This window comes from Protopterus annectens, chromosome 1.part1 (assembly GCF_019279795.1).
Source record: "Protopterus annectens isolate FY-2018-M chromosome 1.part1, PAN1.0, whole genome shotgun sequence".
NCBI classification, from domain to species: Eukaryota; Metazoa; Chordata; order Ceratodontiformes; family Protopteridae; genus Protopterus; species Protopterus annectens.
Window position 1 is genome coordinate 943,670,018 of NC_056726.1, and position 19,334 is coordinate 943,689,351.

Genomic DNA, 19,334 nt, shown 5'->3' on the forward strand with positions numbered 1-19,334 from the left:
ATAAAACAACTCCAGTAGTAAGAGTGGGAGGGTTGGAGAAATCCAACCAGGCTAGCTGGAGAAGCACACAATGAAATAAAGGCAATGCTGGATGGAGCTCTTTCAGAAACTTTAGCTTAATGTGTTAATGGGAGCTAGGACAGACAGAGTGCATTCTTACTAATGAGCATATTTCAGAATGAGGAGCCCAGTTCAGTTTTCCAATTGCCCCAGAGCATTGGTTGGTTAAGTGCCCTGTTCAGAGTCACACATTTGTCAGATAGAGGCTGTAGGAATCAAACCCTGGACTACAGGATGTGACTCATTAATAGTTCATAGTCTCAATCCTCTGCGTGCACTGCAAGGCTGCTAAAAGTAAAGGCCTGTAATATATAATCTTTCACGTTGTAACAAAAGTTAAGGGTTGTGCTGTCTTTCTGTTAAATGTCCAATTCTAGCAAAAATCTCTTTTGTTGTCATGGCAACCCTACATAAACATTTTCTGTTTTTATGATTGCTTGCATGGCCATGAGTTACATAACTGTCATTGTGCATGTTTGTTCTGAGTTCTGAATATCTATCCAATGATATTCTAATACCTAATCAATAAAGTCTGATGATGTGTGTTATTGTATAACCCTGGATGAATAGGATCACCAGGCATATAAGAGTAAATCAATTTCTTCAATGAATGATATACGACACACAGCTCTCAAATGCATCTTTGTGTTATACAATGGCTCATAAATACAACATTCTTTCCTCTAAATGTGTTCTTGATAATAATGCTGTTATCAGACGTATTCACTTTATCTGTGGCTTTGTATCCAGTTGATGTTTTGAATTTGCATAGAGTTCCTGCTGCCTGTTTTTGTCCCATTACAGCCACATCCTGTATAGCTTATACTCACCTAACAAGCACAATTAATAAAATATGTCTGTTAACATCAAATGCTAAAAAAAATGTAACTTGTGTTTTGTAAGCAATTCTGAATTTTGTTCATTATTAAGAATGTATTTAAACACACTTGCTAGAGTTTCCGATATTGTTCATGTTGCTTGTCTCTTAAAAATGATAGCTAGTTCAAAGGATTATGACTGGGTCTCTGATCATAAACAAATTGCTATGTGTTAAAGAAATGGACGTCAGGGAATTTGTCTTGAAAATTAAGCCAAAAGGCAAATCTTGAAATCTGTTTCAAGAACAGATAAGTTGTTGGTTAAGATCAGATATCAATTATAATTTTTGTAGCACGTGAACCTTCAGCTGCACTGATGTACTACAAGTTACAGAAGAAAAATGTATGAAAGTGAGGAGCTTTACATCTTCTAAAGTTGTAACACACATACATTTGCCATTCAAGGCAATGGCCAGATGTGGTGTTCCTCTGATCAACCAACAGCTTTAAAAGTTGATAGATATTTCACCCTTTTTATGTGTAGTTAGTGTGTTTGTGTGTGTGTGTGTGTGGGGGGGGGGACAGTATGAAGTGTATTATACACTGTTCTGAGGTGGCTGCTCTGTGTGATGAAGTTCGAGAACAGAACATAACTCTAAAAGGTGCTTAACAGTTACGTTTTTTGATATCAGTTAAGTGCATAACAAGATGGTCTTTTTGCCTATTTTGAAGCATAGTTATTGAGCTTCATGCACTGCAAAGACACATTTGCATAATAAGGTCACAAAATGCAGAACATATGAGGTTCAGATCTTAAATGAAATGCAAATTAATCAGAAGAGTGCATGATTTGAAGCAGGCTACATTCAAGGATAAACTCATTATAATGTGATATGTGTATTTCATAAATAATGTAAAAGGTGTGATGTCACCTGTAATGAAGTGATTACCTTTGTATTCTAGTATTAAACAGACAAGAAGCTAATCAAAACATATCAAAGGAAACTTTGGATTTGGAGAACTGCACTCTGCAACTTCAGAAAAAGCAGGAAGAGTGTGAAACTTTGAAATTTAACCTGTCAGAACTCAGCACAAAAAAACATCCAAATAATGCAATACAGACTTCTGAAAGTACTTACATCTGCATGCATGGCTCTACTTCACAAAATGATACAGTAGGTATGCTTAATTTTATGTTCTAAACAGCAGTACAAATGATGAGCGCAAGTGTGCATCTTTGCATGCAGAGTATGGTTTTCAGCACTCATTTAATCCAATGACATCATACCTATATCTCAGATAAGTAATTGGGACAAGTTTATAAACCCGCAACTTCTGGAATATCTTTAGGTTTGTTTTCAAACACAATACCATCAGGTTAGAAATGAGGAGATAAAGAATAATTAAAATCAGAAGGCAAAAATTCTCATCTAAATAGTACTTAAATACATTTTTTTTGTTTGCATTTACAACTATGACTGTATTTTATATTCATGATTATATTCAATAGTTTTGTATACTCCTAATTACTGTGTATCTCAATGTATTCTATTGTCTCCCCGAGTCTCCACGGGAAAAGGTCTCATGCTCAGTCGGACATACCCATTCAACAAATGTCAAATTAAAATAAATAAAAATAAATAAATAAATATCTGGGACAAGATGGTTTATAAACCTGTAGCTTCAAGACTATCTTTCCCTTTATTTTCAGTCATAAGATGATATGGTCAGAAATGAGGAAATAAATAATAATTAAAATCACCAACAATTAGCTTTTGCATATTTAAGTATTATTTAACAGAAGGTTAAACTCTAAAAAGCAGAACTTAGATAAGACCACGGCAAGGCAAGTTTAAAAACAAGAGTTACAATTAACCCATATTCAGTAAAACAAAATCCTTGTGCATTGTGTTCTGTATGAAATGGAATGACAGTGTATCATAGTGTTACTATAACTGTTTTGCAAACACACACCCTGTCCACATGGTGTGTGTGTGTGTGTGTGTGTGTGTGTGTGTGTGTGTGTGTGTGTGTGTGTGTGTGTGTGTGTGTGTGTGTGTGTGTGTGTGTGTGTGTGTGTGTGTGTGTGTGTGTGTGTGTGTGTGTGTGTGTGTGTGTGTGTGTGTGTGTATGTGTGTGTTTTTCAGTACTAGTTGATTTCAAGCAAATATACCACAAAACCGGGTCTATATTATAAACCCGAATGCTTACCTTATCGAATCCCTAAATGTCGACCCCTCCTCATTGAACCGCATAAACACCGAAAGTCCTAAACCACGAAATTCAAAACATCGAACTATCATACTTGTCACACCCCACCGCCCACTACATACTACCTACACAAACAAACTAAATAAACCACATACATACATACATACACTAACGAAAACCCTACTCCTAGCCCTAAAACGAAACCCTACTTTTAACCCTACACTAAATCTTACATATACCACCATGTATGCACTTAACATAACCTGCACCCTAACCCTAAGGTCCGTAACTATCACACACTTACCTTAAAAAGCTAAACCCAAACAAACTAAATAATCCACACACATACACTTAACAAACCCCTACACTAACTCTAACATACGTTACCATCTATGCACTTACCGTAACCCGCACCCTAACCCTGAGGTCCATAACTATCACACACTTTCCTTACGGAGCTATACCACAGAAGGCCAACCATGGCGATTTCACATTTCTGGTTTCGCTCTTCTGGACATTTGATGTTTTTGCATTTCAATAAGGACGGATCGACGTTCAGGGATTCGATAAGGTAAACATTCGGGTTTGTAATATAGACCCCACAATCCCACATCAGCAGATAAATGAGTTGCTGTTCAGAAACAATTTGCATACCACGTGTATACAGCAAAAGAAAATACAAGCTTATGTTGCATGACATAACAAAACTAGATGCGTAAATATAAAAACTAATTAATGTAGACAGTTGTTTTGCAGTTAAGTGGGTAGGTGCAAGAGTCCCTTTATTTTCATTAAGGCCTCATATCAGCTGACTGCTTTTAATTTACTGCAATATGCTTAGAAAAGAGCAAGAAAAATATTTTTAATTTTTATGGTTCTGCAATGAAATATCATATCTCCATAAACAAAGTTGTAAAACACTGTAACTGAAATTTAAATGTACTTATTTTTATTTATTTTTTTATTTCCTTTATTATCCAGGATAAACTGACCAAGCCAAAACCAAGCTCCTTGTCAGTGGTGTCCTTAGGGAAAAAAACTCCAACAAATACAAATCAGCAACACTGTAGAATTTGATTCATAGAGAGATATGTGAAAAATGTGCATTGTCTGATTATATAGGCTTAGGACAACGAAAAAATATACAAATGGGTTTTACACATCTACTTACAGATTTACAAGTTTAGATTATATTCAGTGGTGGTGTTTGTTATTATGAAAAAAATAAGTGGAAAGAGAAAAAGACAAAAGCGGGAGGCAGAAGAAAGGAAGAATTTTTTAGAGTAAGTAGTTAGAATTAAGTTAAAAGGAATAATCTAGAAATGTGAAACCTCTTTGCTCACCTTAGTAATCCATTATAACCTTAACCCAGTCTCTATCCCTTACCTATTCCTTATTTAAAAACAAATGTCTAACTCTGCCACTGTGTTGTTGTAGGGTTTTGATGTAAAGACTGCAAAATGAAATAATCACTTTTTACAATCTTTTGTAGGTTTGGTGTCTTTGGTGTTTGATATTGTGAATTGGCAAAGTGATTTTTTCTGATCTTTGGTGCTTGACATTTCAAACATTCAGAATATACATATACATCTATATATTGGTCTATATCACATGGTCAAAAGCAAATAATAGCGAATGACCACAACTTCGAAAACACCGGAACTCGAAGTTGCAATTCTGGGGGGCTGTGTCACCCACACCCCCCCTCTAAATATATATACCAACTCCGAGATTGCACTACAGTGAGGAAAGGGCAAATACCCCTACCTAAACTGTAGTGCAACTCCACAATAGCAACTTCAAGTTCCTGTGTTTTCGAAGTGTGGTCGTTCGCTATTATTAGCTTTCGACCACCTGATATAGACCCTATATATATATATATATATATATATATATATATATATATATATATATATATATATATATATAGATATATATAGAAATAGAGATATATATATGGGATCCATGCAAATCCCCAAATGCACTTTCTACCAAAACAGAAATCACTGAGCATACTTAACCAAAAGTGCTGTTCACCGAAGCAGCACTTTCAGATAAGTATGCTCACTGTGCCAGTCATAATACGGTGCAGATAAGGGAAAACTCCCTTTTCCCCACTGTAGTGCGACCTCAGAGTGAGAATATTAAAGTGGGGGGGTAGGTGTAATGTTGTGGGGTTTTTTTTAAAACATACTTTACTGTAAGCGCTTTTTCAGTGAAAGCACTTTTGGTAAAGTATTTTCGGTGATAATGGATTCAGACTTTTGATCTTTCGATCAAAGTCCTGGATATATATATATATATATATATATATATATATATATATATATATATATATATATATATATATATATATATATAAAAAGACTAGAGAATGTAAAATCAACTTAATGCAAGGAATAAATCCAAAACACAAATTAACAGATTGCTGGCAGCTACATCAAGACCTCAAAGGAGCAATGAAGGCAATGCACCAACCACGAAGATTTTTTAGCACTTTCATTCCACTTTATTTAACTCTGAGGAACTTTTTCAGAAATAATACACAGAGCATTCTAACACATTTAAATATCCATCTTAACCTATGTATTAACCAATCAATCAACACCTTAAGATACACTTCCTGTGACATAATTAATTCATGTAAAAAGATACATTGTTATTAAAACAGTTCATTATTTAAAAATATTCATAAAATATATAAAGTTTCTTTGCATTGCATATGAAATAATAACAAAACCCCATAACTGCACTGCTCATGCCATAAAAAAATCAAAGAATTTTTAACTTTAACACATATTTAATCTTAATGTGTTCATTAAGCCCAGGAACCTTATCAGCCCGAAGTAAGATCTGCCATTTCATTTCTCTGGTCTCCAAAACTTTGTTGCAGCCAGCAACAAAGTTAAACTCATAAATTTGTTCAAGGACCAAGAAATGAAATTTTCTAAACCCATTACAGACCAAACTGTGCTTACTTAGGGCATTTGTACTATCATTATCTTTTATCTCTTTTACAAGTTCCCTAATTCCCTGGGAAAAACTGCACAGTTCGAGATTTCAGTTTTTGTTATTTTCGTCTTGTGAAAATAACCTTTGAGTATATGGGCTCTCAACCAAGCAAAGTAGACCCATATGGGAAGAGCATTAAACCACAGAGCAAAGTGGTTCTTCATAGACAATGAAAGTGTTGGCTGAGCCTCCTTAAAATCAGGAAAGAAGAATTATGTTTGTAGCCAATCTCAGCTAAGACTTGAAAGTAATTAAACACTTAGAACTTGTTTAGAAATTGATAGTTCTTTACTGAAAAAATAAAAGATATTAAATATCTTTAACAAAGCTTCATCAGATCTAACTCCAGTTTACATGATACGCATTATATATATGCTTTACCATATTGTTCATTATCAATTCACTTGAGCTGGGACATAAATTTATGTCATAGGCTGTTTGGCCAAATGAAAGTAGGATGAATACTCAAAACAAAGTTGGAAGCACATTAAAATGCAATAAGAACAAAAACATGTGCTTAATGTAAATTTTTTAAGAGAAAACAGCAGATAAAAGACACAGAAGCTAATTAAAGTGATTTATTTAAAGAAAAGTTAAGCTCTTTCATCTGCCAAAATATGTTTAGTTGACTTCATCAGAACTAAACTGACTGTCACTACATTTGAATTTAAAAAGTATGTCATACAAATCTAATCATTGTATGAATACCATACAGAAATATGCAACCATAAAGTATTTAATTACACAAACTCTGTACTGATATTCATAATACACCAAAATGAAACCCTGTATGAATAACACTATAAATATACATAAAACTGAATGTCCTTTTTTAAAATTAACTTATATCAAATGTAAACAAAATTCATTTATATGTAAAAGTAGCATAACATAAAAGCAGAAATCATCCCCATTTCAAATATAAAATAAATGTTATGTGAACTAAGCCCTAACGCAAGATGTCAAGATACCATTAACTGTCATGGAAGTGGTTCATTAATAAGAACATTTATTCTACAACATAGTGCCAGTTCAAATATAATTAAAAATATAAGTGGGAGCAACTGGAGCATTTTTAATACCAAGACCATTATTCTTAAGTCTTTGGGTGATCAGCAGAACTTTGTTTACAAGACAGCTGACAATTTAAACAAGATCTTAGAAAATAGTAATTTTAAAGCAGTAGCAACAGAGGGAGGTAGTGGTTCCACAAAATGAGGTAATTGTGGACAATGTTTTTATGTTTTTCATGGACATATATTGAGGTTAGATAATGGTTTGAATTCCACAATAACTTTTCAGAAAGGGAATTGTGCAACCACTGGTATAATTTATTTGCCTCTGTGTTCACCCTAACCTACATTTTATATCAGTTAGACTAAACGAGCCCTCAAACAGAGAATATATGAACATATTTACAATATTAGAAAGGTAAATGAAACTAATGCCCTTTATAAACATTTTTTAGTTTGTTCAGATTTTAAAAAGTTCCATTTTGGAATTGCTGAAAATGTAACCCTTAACCCAAGAGGGGTGACTTGAAAATCAACAATGGAATATAGGGAAATATTGTGGTAGTTTTGATATAATGTCTCCAATAAACCGGGCTCAAACAAATTTATTTCCATTAACCCTGTTTTATGTTTAAGGGCTGCCAAACTGTGAATAATTCTTGATTTCTTGTATTTTTATCAATTCTATTCTATTTATAATGGCATTTAAGATGATTTTTGCTTTAAAAAGAGATGGAATGTATAATTAAGTTTAATTGTTTAAAATGATTATACATACTATGTAAGTTTCAGTATTTATTTGGATGGTCTGTCAAAAATCCTTCTTAATTAATCTTGTTTTTGAAATGAGGATGATTTCTGCTTTTACTTTGCAACTATTTTTACATATTAATTTCATTTACATTTGATATAATTTAATGTATATTTATATTTTAAACTCTGATGTAGTGACAATGAGTTTAGTTCAGAAGTCTAATAAAGATATTTTGGCAGACAAATGAGCTTAACTTGTATTTAAATAATTCACTTTAATTAACTTTTATGGGTTTTATCTGTTGTTTTTTATTGAAAAAATTTTGTTCTGCACGTTTCTTTTTGGTTCTTAATGTAGGATAGGTCTCATATTTCCTCCAGGTTCTACACATTTCCTCCTATTTGTAGCTAATAGCATATAGCTTATGTGCTATATTCCCAGCCTATGTTTATTTTCCTTTTCCTTTTGTTTTCTGAGTTTGTCCAAATGGGTCTAGCCAAAACCTTTTTTTTGCAGAGGCCCAGGCAGAAAAGCACCAATATTTTTAAACAGACATTCAATAATAGAAATGAGCAAACATTATATGATCTACATTAACAATTACACATAAATTTGTAAATTAGATTACATTCATGTGAATATAGAAGCAACTATTAAAGTATAAAACATACTTAAGCATTGCTAGATGTTGAATATTGAGCACTTGATGAGGCGTATTAGTGGGTTGGTGAGATAGATAATAGATCTTGTGGAGCATGTGATTAGTGCTTAGAAATTCAAATAAATGGTAGTGAGAGAAGAAATTAGGTAGGGAGAAAAATGAAACATTCTAGTTAAGAGGTTTCATTTTTGTTTTTATTTATTTGGCATTTGTTTACTGGGAGAGTCTGACTGGGCATGAATAGAAATGTCAGTGGAGACCTGGGGAGAAAAACTCCAACATACATAGTTCAGTTTATAAACTATATAATATTGTCACATGAAGTACAATAACAAATGGTAGAATTGACACACAAGATAAATAAAGTCAGATCAGAAAATCATAGAGTGAATATTAAACAACAATCACAGGATACTGAACACCTAGAAAAGTACAATCAGTAGTGATAACCAATGGTAAAGATGTTAAGCATTTTAAATATAAGCAAAAGACTAAGAGAATAGGAAGAGATTTTGCAGTTGGGGGGAGATCAGGAAATGGAGTTAAAGTAGGGAGGTATTGGAGAAGTAACTGGTGCTTTGGCTAATAAGATAAGGGAGAAGGGAGAAAAGGAAAGGGGGAAAAAGAAGAGCAAGGGAAAGAGATGTAAGACAGGAGAAGGAAGGAAGAATGAAGAGAGGGGAGAGAAAGGAGGAGAAGGAAGAGAGGAAATGAGTAACGGTTGTATCAGCCTGGTGTAAGACATGTACAGATCCAGGAGTCAAGGACAAATCTCTTTAGAGATTGTTTGAATATGTGACTACATGGCAATGCTCTAATATATGTAGGAATACTGTTCCAGACCCTGGCTACTGAGTAGGAATGTAGGCAGTGACCGATAGATTTTTTTCGTTTTTGGATTTCAAGGAGGTGTTTCTCAGATGAGCAAAGAGAGTGATTAGGGAGATAATGGTTTAGAATGGTGTTGGCTGCTGGGCAGGATGAGGATTTATACACCATTTTATGAGCAAGGAGGAGTTGGGTGAACTTGATCTAGTGAGGTAACTCAAACCAGTTTAAATATCTGAGGGCGGAGCAGTGGTGGGAGTTGTATGACTGACTGGCTGCAAATCTAGCTACTTTGTTATAGAAAAGCTCAAGTTTTGATCTTAGGGAGATCTGAATGTTGGTGAAAATGGGTGAGTCATATAGTAGTGAAGGGAGGAGGTATGTATTGGCTAGATTAACTCTTGAGGAATTGGCAAGAAATCATTTTGGACTATAGAGCATGCCCAGTGTTTGGTGTGTTGTTTTTATGCATATTTGAATATGAAGATCAAATTTCAGCTGATAATCTATTATGTAACTTTGTGTGAGGTATAACTTCATTTTCAATATTGTTGAGAGAGGATATTTAGAAGGTGTCTTTTATGTGTGTTTTGGGATCTGGGGAGAAATAAGATCAGTTTTGTTTCATTTGGATTTAGGAAAAGCTGATTGTCACTAAGCCAATTTTCAATAGAGCTGAAAGCCTGCTAGATTGTAACTGGGAAGGGTTATCAGATGAGCAAATGACAGTGGAATCATCTGCATATTGTATAAGTGTAGCTTGTTGAGAAGATATATGTAGGTCATTTATAAATATGTTAAAAAGGAGAGGGCCAAGTATTGAGCATTGTGGGACATATGTATTAACTGGCAGAAAAGATGAGTAAGTAGACAGCCATTTAACTGCCTGTAGCCAGTTAGATAGGCAGCTAGAGAACCAAGTGGCTATTGCACTGGAAAAGCCTAAAGCAGACATTCTTGAGGGTAGTTTGGTATGTGAGACTGTATTGAAAGATTTAGAGAGATCTAAAAAGAGAGAAGAAACTAAATTGTTGTTATCGCATGGTCTGAAAAGGCAACAAGGGCAATTGTTGTGCTATGATCTGGGTGAAAGCTGTGTTGGGTATAGGTTAATAGGTTTTCTTGAAGTAAGTATTGTAAAAGTTTTTATGAATATATTTATCTAAGATGTTAGAATGAGGGGACAAGATTGCAATTGGTCTGAAGTTTGTTATTTCAGTGGAGTTTCCCCCTTTATGAAGAGGAATGATATAATTTTTTTTTCCAGAGAGATGGGGCGTATGACTTACGAATGGATCAATTGATCAATATAGAGATTGGATAGGCAATAGAGGAGGCAGCAATCTTTAGATATTCATATGACAGATTGTCTGCAGAGGGTGAGCAGGGCTTAAATGTGTGTAATTTTTATATAGGAAGAAGAGACAGATTTTAAGTTTAAAATGGCATTGTTAGATCTTTGAAGTTGGTCAGGGGTGGCATGATTCTGTAGGGTAGTTTTGTGTCTATAAAGTGGGAGTTAAATTTAGAAAGCCATTTCTCAGGGTGAGATGTCTGGGCAAGGGTTATGGGTACTAGGAGTTCCAGGGTGTAATATCTTCTTGATAGTGTGTTTTTGGTTATCCTGTAGGTTGAAGTAATAATATTTCTTATCGGCAGCTTGTTTTTTTGTCATGTGTAAAAGTTGTTTGTGGGTCTGCAAGTGAGCTTGAGCTTTGTATTTTTGCCAGTTTCTCCAAACTTTGTCTCTCTTATGCATTAATTGTCTACTAGAAGGGGATAGCCAGGGTAATTAGGTGAATTTAATTCTCTTTTTTCTTGTAGGAGCAAAGCTATTGACAATGTCAAGAAATATTGTATTAAATTTTAGAACAGCATTATACAGTGGTAGGGAATACAGGATGTACCAATTAATGTTATCAAGGGTGTCAATAAAGATCATGGAATTGAAATTTGAGAGGTTATAGCACTCTTTATAAAGGTGCTGTTTGATATGGTGAATTGCTATGTTAGTAGGTGAGATGTAAGGCAGTTTCAGAAACAATTATATAAATTACTATCATAAGGTTTTGCATTAAATGTATAGAGGTGGAGAGTGAGCATGTCACAAAATGTATATGGCTTGGAGATGCTAATAAAATTATTCATGTGTGGTGAAGATTGGTTGAGGGGTACAGGATTCTGAAGAATAGAAATGTACTAATGATATGGCAAGCTGAAGATATTATTTGCCATATTTAAAATGAGCAACAAGTCCTAATATATGCATGACAACCATTCACGTTGTCATGCTGCCAGCCCAGTTTTGTAAATAATTCTATGTCATTTGTGAATATGGATATGCTTTAAACAGAACTGTATGTTATGTACTGAGCTTCAAGAATGTAACCACAGCATACCCTGCTGGAACATAGAAGATTAACCTGAAAAACTTAAGAATAATTGAGGTTAAGTTACTTGATAGCTGGGCAATAAACAAAAGATGTTATCTCTCAGTTATAGTTCAATAGCAGACACAATGTCTAGAGCTAGAAGTTTTTCTATTGTCGTGAAAGAAAAGTAATTACTAGGTTTAAAATGTAAAGCATTTTATTGTTTTATGACTTCCAAGATCTGGCAAACATCTAAGGGATATGTATTTTTAACACAGAGATGTTAAAATTCTGTTTGTTTCTGTTTTAGCCTGGGAACTGAAGTCAGGTGACAAAAGTTATGTCATCCAGGCTAACCCAGCAGTAAAATGTGACACTGATTTAAGAACTCTCTCAGAGTCTCAGAGAGAGACTGTGCATTTTGTACTTTGTCTTGGACATAGCAAGAAAATCCACTCATCATCATCACCTGTACTTGCCTGGCTGTAAGTAAGATTTAGGGCATAGTATCTCTTTTAGATATAGATAGGAATATAGTAAAGATTAGTTTAGATGTTGTCTGTATTTGTATGAGACTGTCCTGCAATGCTGCTTTAAAATATTTCCAGTGATTTTTAAGTCTGAAGTCACTGTGATGAGTTACTGAGTATTGTTAGGTTCTTTTATTATTTATTATTAAATATATTTAAACTTATCTTTATGGGTGATATTTGTGAGACATATTTAAGCTCTTAGAGTACTGGCATATGTAGTTGGTGACACTGTACAGGCCACTCCTAATAGCCTGGCGCTTGGTCAAAACTACAATTTGGATTATTAGTAACATTGCACAGTAGGATTGGACACCTTTTATTAAGGACCTTATAGTAGCTGATAAAAAGTTGGCTGGTGACAGCTGGAACTACGTTATAGTTGGGGCAAAAGGGGGCATACCTAGTAAACCTGTGCCAGTCTTTCCCAGGTGTGTGTGTTTTTCTGTTTGTATATAAATCAAATCTCAAAGTGTGTGTGTGTGTGTGTGTGTGTGTGTGTGTGTGTGTGTGTGTGTGTGTGTGTGTGTGTGTGTGTGTGTGTGTGTGTGTGTGTGTGTGTGTGTGTGTGTGTGTGTGTGTGTGTGTGTGTGTCAGCTACTTGGGCAGGGACATGAAGCACTGGTTGGACAGAGTGGGTGCTGGAGGTTTTGGCATGGTCACTCAGCTGAGATCTCAACACTATAGCTGTGCCACTAGGGAGTCTTATTGGGGATCTGGAGAAAGAGGGAGAAACCAGGCCCAGACTGACTGTGATCTCTGTGTACTCTTAAGGGAAATTGTACTTTACTGTGTTTGTACTTGTCATCGTACCAATGTGTACATCCCCTAGCTGTTGCCAGTGGTGAGGACTGAGGCTCGCTGATTACTGCGCCAGTGTAGGAGTGTCACATATTAATTGGTGGTAATGGTGGGATAGCCACATCACATATTAATTGTAGTGGTGTGGATATTGAATTCTTGTAGCCTGTGTACAGTGGTCACTGAAGGTGTTTGTACTCAATCAGCCCCACAGTGAACATTCAGAGTTTCATATTACAATTTTTTTTGATAGCTTAGTTAGTCAGGGAGAGCAGGAAAGCATGTCAGCAGAGGAGTATGGCAAGCCGACAAGGAGACAGTTGGCTGAAATGTGCCAGGCTAAAGGACTGGTGCATGCCAACCTGACTAAGCAGACATGATTGCAGCTTTAGTCACAGCTGCATCACAACATAGCAACCAGGAGGACAATCAGACTGGACTTGGAGATGTACAACTCTCATAAAAATGGACAGTTCAACCTCTTCATAGACGACTTAAAAATCTGTCTAGAGTTACAGAGACTTGAGCTGGAGGCCAAGCATTTGGAAACAGAAGCAGCAGAGAGACTGAGATGTCTAGATACTGAGGAAAATGAGAAATTGCAATGTTTGAAGTCTGAGGAAAATGAGAAACTGTGAATCTTGGAAGCTGAGGAGAATGAGAGGCAGAGGCAACATGATAAGGAGATGCTGACTCTTTGCTAGAGCCATGGAGGTAATGGGGAAGGGAGTAAATGAACCCCAGAAGAAACAAAGGTCAGTAAATTTCTTCCACAATTTACAGAGGGGAATAATTTTGATAGTTTCATTCATATGTTTGAGAGGGTATGTAAACAGTATAATGTTGACAAGGGTTCTGGGTAGGGTTCCTGACCCCCTTACTCCATGGTAAAGCTATAACTGCAATTTCTAAACTGTCTGATACTGATTGCTTAACTTATAATACAGTCAAAATGTGTTAGAATGCTTTAAGTTAATACATGCAGATTATAGAAAAAAGTTTTGTGAGCATAGACACAAGGCAGATGAAAGTGTGTGTGATTATATTGCTGAATTAAGCACTTATTTTAATAGGTGGGTGAGTGGATGTCAGGTCACCACTTTTGAAGGGCTGGCAGGCCTTTTGGTGTGGGAACAAGCCCTTAGCATTTTTCCTGAGGACATGATAATCTGGTTAGCTGATAGACAATGCAATACTGCAGATGAGTTGTGGAAGAAGAGAGACCTATACTAGCAAGCAGGGCATCACTGCACATGAAAGTGCTGCTCATGGGTCTAAGACAACCCATGGTGGGCAGCCCAGACTGCCCCAACAGAGTCCACCAGTAGTAGGGGAAGCTACTAATCCAGGAAGACGTCCAGGACCAAGCATTAAATGTTTTAAATTCAACCAGTGGGGCCATGTAGCATATAGATGTCCATGTAGGCAAGGTGAGGAACAAAAGGTGGGAGACCCAGTAAGTTGGAATGACAAAATGCCAGCAGTAAGTTATCTCAAGACAACAAGGGTACCAAACTATCACAAGAGGTTATAGTGGATGGGAAAGAGGCCACTGCTATGAGAGACACAGCCTCTGACCTAACCATTGTGAAGCCTGAAATGGTTACAGAGAAGCACTACTTGCTTGGGCAGTCTACTTCAGTCAGAGCTTTAGGAGGGACCTCATTCCAAATACCTTTGGCGAGGGTTCACCTTGACTGGGAGGATAGAAAAGGAAGCCAGCCAGTAGGTGTGATTGAGGATATCCCTGCAGATGTCCTGATAGGGAATGATTTTAATAATGCAGTACTGTCTGTGCATGCAGTTACATGCAGTCAGGCTTGGGGACAAGCATGTGGGTCTAGTAGCCTGGGGGAGATCCAGGGATACTGATTGCTTAACTTATAATACAGTCAAAATGTGTTAGAATGCTTTAAGTTAATACATGCAGATTATAGAAAAAAGTGTTGTGAGCATAGACACAAGGCAGATGAAAGTGTGTGTGAATATATTGCTGAATTAAGCACTTATTTTAATAGGTGGGTGAGTGGATGTCAGGTCACCACTTTTGAAGGCTGGCAGACCTTTTGTTGTGGGAACAAGCCCTTAGCATTTTTCCTGAGGACATGATAATCTGGTTAGCTGATAGACAATGCAATACTGCAGATGAGTTGTGGAAGAAGAGAGACCTATACTAGCAAGCAGGGCATCACTGCACACGAAAGTGCTGCTCATGGGTCTAAGAAAACCCATGGTGGGCAGCCCAGACTGCCCCAACAGAGTCCACCAGTAGTAGGGGAAGCTACTAATCCAGGAAGACGTCCAGGACCAAGCATTAAATGTTTTAAATTCAACCAGTGGGGCCATATAGCATATAGATGTCCATGTAGGCAAGGTGAGGAACAAAAGGTGGGAGACCTAGTAAGTTGGAATGACAAAATGCCAGCAGTAAGTTATCTCAAGACAACAAGGGTACCAAACTATCACAAGAGGTTATAGAGGATGGGAAAGAGGCCACTGCTATGACAGACACAGCCTCTGACCTAACCATTGTGAAGCCTGAAATGGTTACAGAGAAGCACAACTTGCTTGGGCAGTCTACTTCAGTCAGAGCTTTAGGAGGGACCTCATTCCAAATACCTTTGGCGAGGGTTCACCTTGACTGGGAGGATGGAAAAGGAAGCCAGCCAGTAGGTGTGATTGAGGATATCCCTGCAGATGTCCTGATAGGGAATGATTTTAATAATGCAGTACTGTCTGTGCATGCAGTTACATGCAGTCAGGCTTGGGGACAAGCATGTGGGTCTAGTAGCCTGGGGGAGACCCAGACAGACAGCACACTTGTAGCCAGGACTGGTGAGGTGGTTACTTCAGGGAGGGAGCTACCCTGTAGCAGTGACACTGAAGGTGAGCCACAGCCGATTCTGGGTACTGATGTTCCCTTGGACAGAGGGACTGCAAGGGCCGAGGTGAGTAGTAGTACCAAGGCTGACAGTGAGGGACTGCTGTCAGAGAATACCAGACTTCCTGTGGAAGGGGAGCTGAGAAGGGTTACACAGAGAGAGTTGAGACAAGCTCAGTTCTCAGACCCTACATTGCAAGGCCTGAGGGAGGTAGCTAGTGAGGCACCTAATTCTCAAGGGTAGGGGAACCTGTATACTGAGACAAAGGATTACTGTATAGAGAGTGGACCCCTGAGGCAGGGCTAGAAGGTGAGAGAATACAGCAGTTGGTAGTGCCCAGAGCCTACCATCTGGCACTTCTAGCCATAGCCCATGATATTCCCTTTGCAGGTCATACGGGCATAAAACATACAAACAGACATATTATGCAGAACTTTTATTGGCCTGGGATTTCCAGAGTTGTAACAGGGTACTGCAGGACCTGTGAGCAGTGCCAAACGTAGGCAAGACAGGAGACAAGGTGAAAGCTCCTTTGATGCCTTTGCCTGTGATTGAGGAGCCATTTCAGAGGGTAGCTATGGATATTGTGGAGCTACTGAGTACCCCAAGTTCCACAGGGAAAAGGTATATCACAGTGCTACTAGATTATGCTACCAGATACCCTCAGGTGGTGGCTCTGTCCTCCACTGAAGGAGAAAAGGTGTCAAATGCTTTGTCAGAAATTTTCAACAGTGTAGGTTTTCCAAAAGAAATATTGACTGACAGAGATGCCAATTTCTTGTCAGACCTGCTGGCTTGTCTGTGGAAGTACTGTGGGGTTAAGTACCTAAAGACCAACCCTACCATCACCAGACTAATGGTTTTGTTGTGAGGTTAAACTCTACTCTCAAGATAATGCTACAGGCATTTGCAGACCAGTTCAAGAGGGAGTAGAACAAATATTTGCCCCATCTGTTGTTTGCTTACAGAAAGGTTCCCCAGGAATCCACATATTTTTCACCCTTTGGGTTGCTGTATTGGTATAGGGTGAGGGGACCTCTAGATTTGATATGAGATGAGTGGGAGCATGAGTGTAAATCTCACAAGGAGTCTGTTGTGGCATACATCCTAAACCTCGGTTCATGGCTCAGGGAACTCATGGGCTTGGCCCAGGAGAACCTGGCAGAAGTCAAACAGCAGAAAAAGGTATGGTATGACAGGAATGCTCCAGCTAGTGAGTATGCTGTAGGGCAGCAGGTAATGATTCTCATTCCTGTCAGACACAACAAGCTGCAGGCAGCTTGGGAGGGACCCTACAAGGTGATAAGGAAGGCCAGTGGTGTTAACTACATGGTAGAACTGCTAGTCAGGAGGCACAGGCACAAATTGTACCATTTTAACATGATGAAACCTTACCTTGATAGAGAGGCCCTTGTGTTGAGTATTTGCAGTGGATGGCAGGAGGAGTCTGAAGAGGATCTGGTGACTGATCTCCTCAGTGAGGCACAGACTGACACCTCAGTGGAAGGGGTAGCAATGTCCCAGCAGCTATCCCCTACCCAAGTTCGAGAAATCCGAGCAGTGTTACAGGAGGTTTGGGACATGTTCACTAGGAAACCAGGGTGCACCCACCTGGTGCAGGACCATGTGGATACAAGACCCCAAAGGCCTATTAAGTAGGCCCCTTATAGGGTGCCTGAGAGAGTCAAACAGATTCTGAGGGAAGAGATACAGGAAATGTTGGAACTAGGGGTAATCCAGGGGTCCAGCAGTCCCTGGGCCTCCCCCGTGGTGCTGGTACCAAAGAAAGATGGCAGCATCAGGCTCTGTGTGGACTACAAGAAATTAAATACTCACAAAGAGTCAGATACTTATCCCATGCCTAGAACAGATGAAGCTCTAGAGCACCTGGGTGGGGCTAAGCTTCTTACCACTATTGATCTTATCAAGGGTTACTGGCAGGTACCCTTGACTCCCAGTGCAAGAGAGAGGTCAGCCTTTGTGACTCCTTTTGGCTTGTATGAGTTAACAAATATGCCCTTTGGGATGAAAATGCCCCAGTGACTTTCCAGAGGCTAGTAGATCATACCCTAGCAGGAGTAGGAGATTTTGCCCTTGCTTACCTACATGATATTGCCATCTACAGCCATTCCTGGCAAGAGCATCTTCAGCATGTCAGGGAGGTGTTGGGCAGACTGTAGAGGGCAGGGTTGGCCATTAAGCCCAGCAAATGTCAGGTGGGTATGGCAGAGGTCTCCTACCTGGGACATAGAGTTGGGAGTAGTAAGATCAGGCCAGAACCTGCCAAAGTGTAAGCCATACTTGCATGGCCTGCCCCTGTTTCCAAAAAGCAGGTGAGGGCATTCTTTGGGACAGCAGGGTACAACAGAAAGTTTGTCCCCAATTATAGTACCATAGCTGCTCCCTTCACAGACCTGACAAGGAAAAATAAGCCAGATAAGGTAGTGTGAACCCCAGCATGTGAGCAGGCATTCCAGAAGCTTAACGGAGCTTTGGGAGGACCCCTTGTATTAGCCAGTCCAGATGACAGCAAATAATTTGTTGAGCAGGTGGATGCTTCAAACTATGGGGTGGGGGCTGTAATAAGCCAGGTTTCCTCAGAGGGAGAAGAGCACCCAGTGGTATCTATCAGTTGTAGGCTCCAACCCAGGGAGAAATGCTATGCAGCTGTAGAAAAGGAATGCCTAGCCATAGCGTGGGCACTGCAGAATCTTCAGCCTTATCTGCATGGAAGGAAATTCAGCAGTTACAGACCACAATCCCTTAACATGGCTACATTGAGCCAGCCAGCAAAATGCCAAGTTACTAAGGTGGAACCTAGGGTTGCAAGTATGTAACATGACAGTGCAGCACCTCAGTGGGGTTAGCAATGCCAATACAGATGGGTTCTCATGACAAGAAATGGGGTAAGGTATTCCCAGATAGTCTCTCACTTGAAAAACTAGCTTGAGTTTTCAGGGGGAAGAAATGTCATACTGCCAGCCCAGCTATCTGGAATTTTGTAAATAATTCTATGTCATTTGTGAATACTGATATGATTTATACAGAACTGTATGTTATATACTAAGCTTCAAGAATGTAACCATAGCATACCCTACTGGAACATAGAAGATTAACCTGAAAAACTTAAGAATAGTTGAGGTTAAGTTACTTTATAGCTGGGCCATTAACAAAATATGTTATCTCTCATTTTCGGTTTAATAGCGGACACAATGTCTAGAGCTAGAAGTTTTTTCTGTTGTCTTGAAAGAAAAGTAACCACTAGGTTTAAAATGTCAAGTGTTTTATTGTTTTACAACTTCCAAGATCTGGCAAACATCTGAGGGATATGTATTTTAATACAGAGAAGTTAAAATTATTATTATTAGTTTCTATTTTAGCCTGGGAACGGA

At 38.1% G+C, this 19,334-nt stretch overlaps 1 protein-coding gene across 1 annotated transcript in view; it reads left to right on the forward strand.

The window, feature by feature from the left end:
* The window catches only part of LOC122808100 (C-type lectin domain family 12 member A-like), a 381,899-nt gene that overhangs the window by 112,962 nt on the left and 249,603 nt on the right, over positions 1-19,334 (forward strand). The window contains exon 3 of the mRNA XM_044079075.1: positions 1,842-2,057. Within this exon, the coding sequence (XP_043935010.1) occupies positions 1,842-2,057 (216 nt within the window). The remainder of the gene's footprint in view (positions 1-1,841; positions 2,058-19,334) is intronic.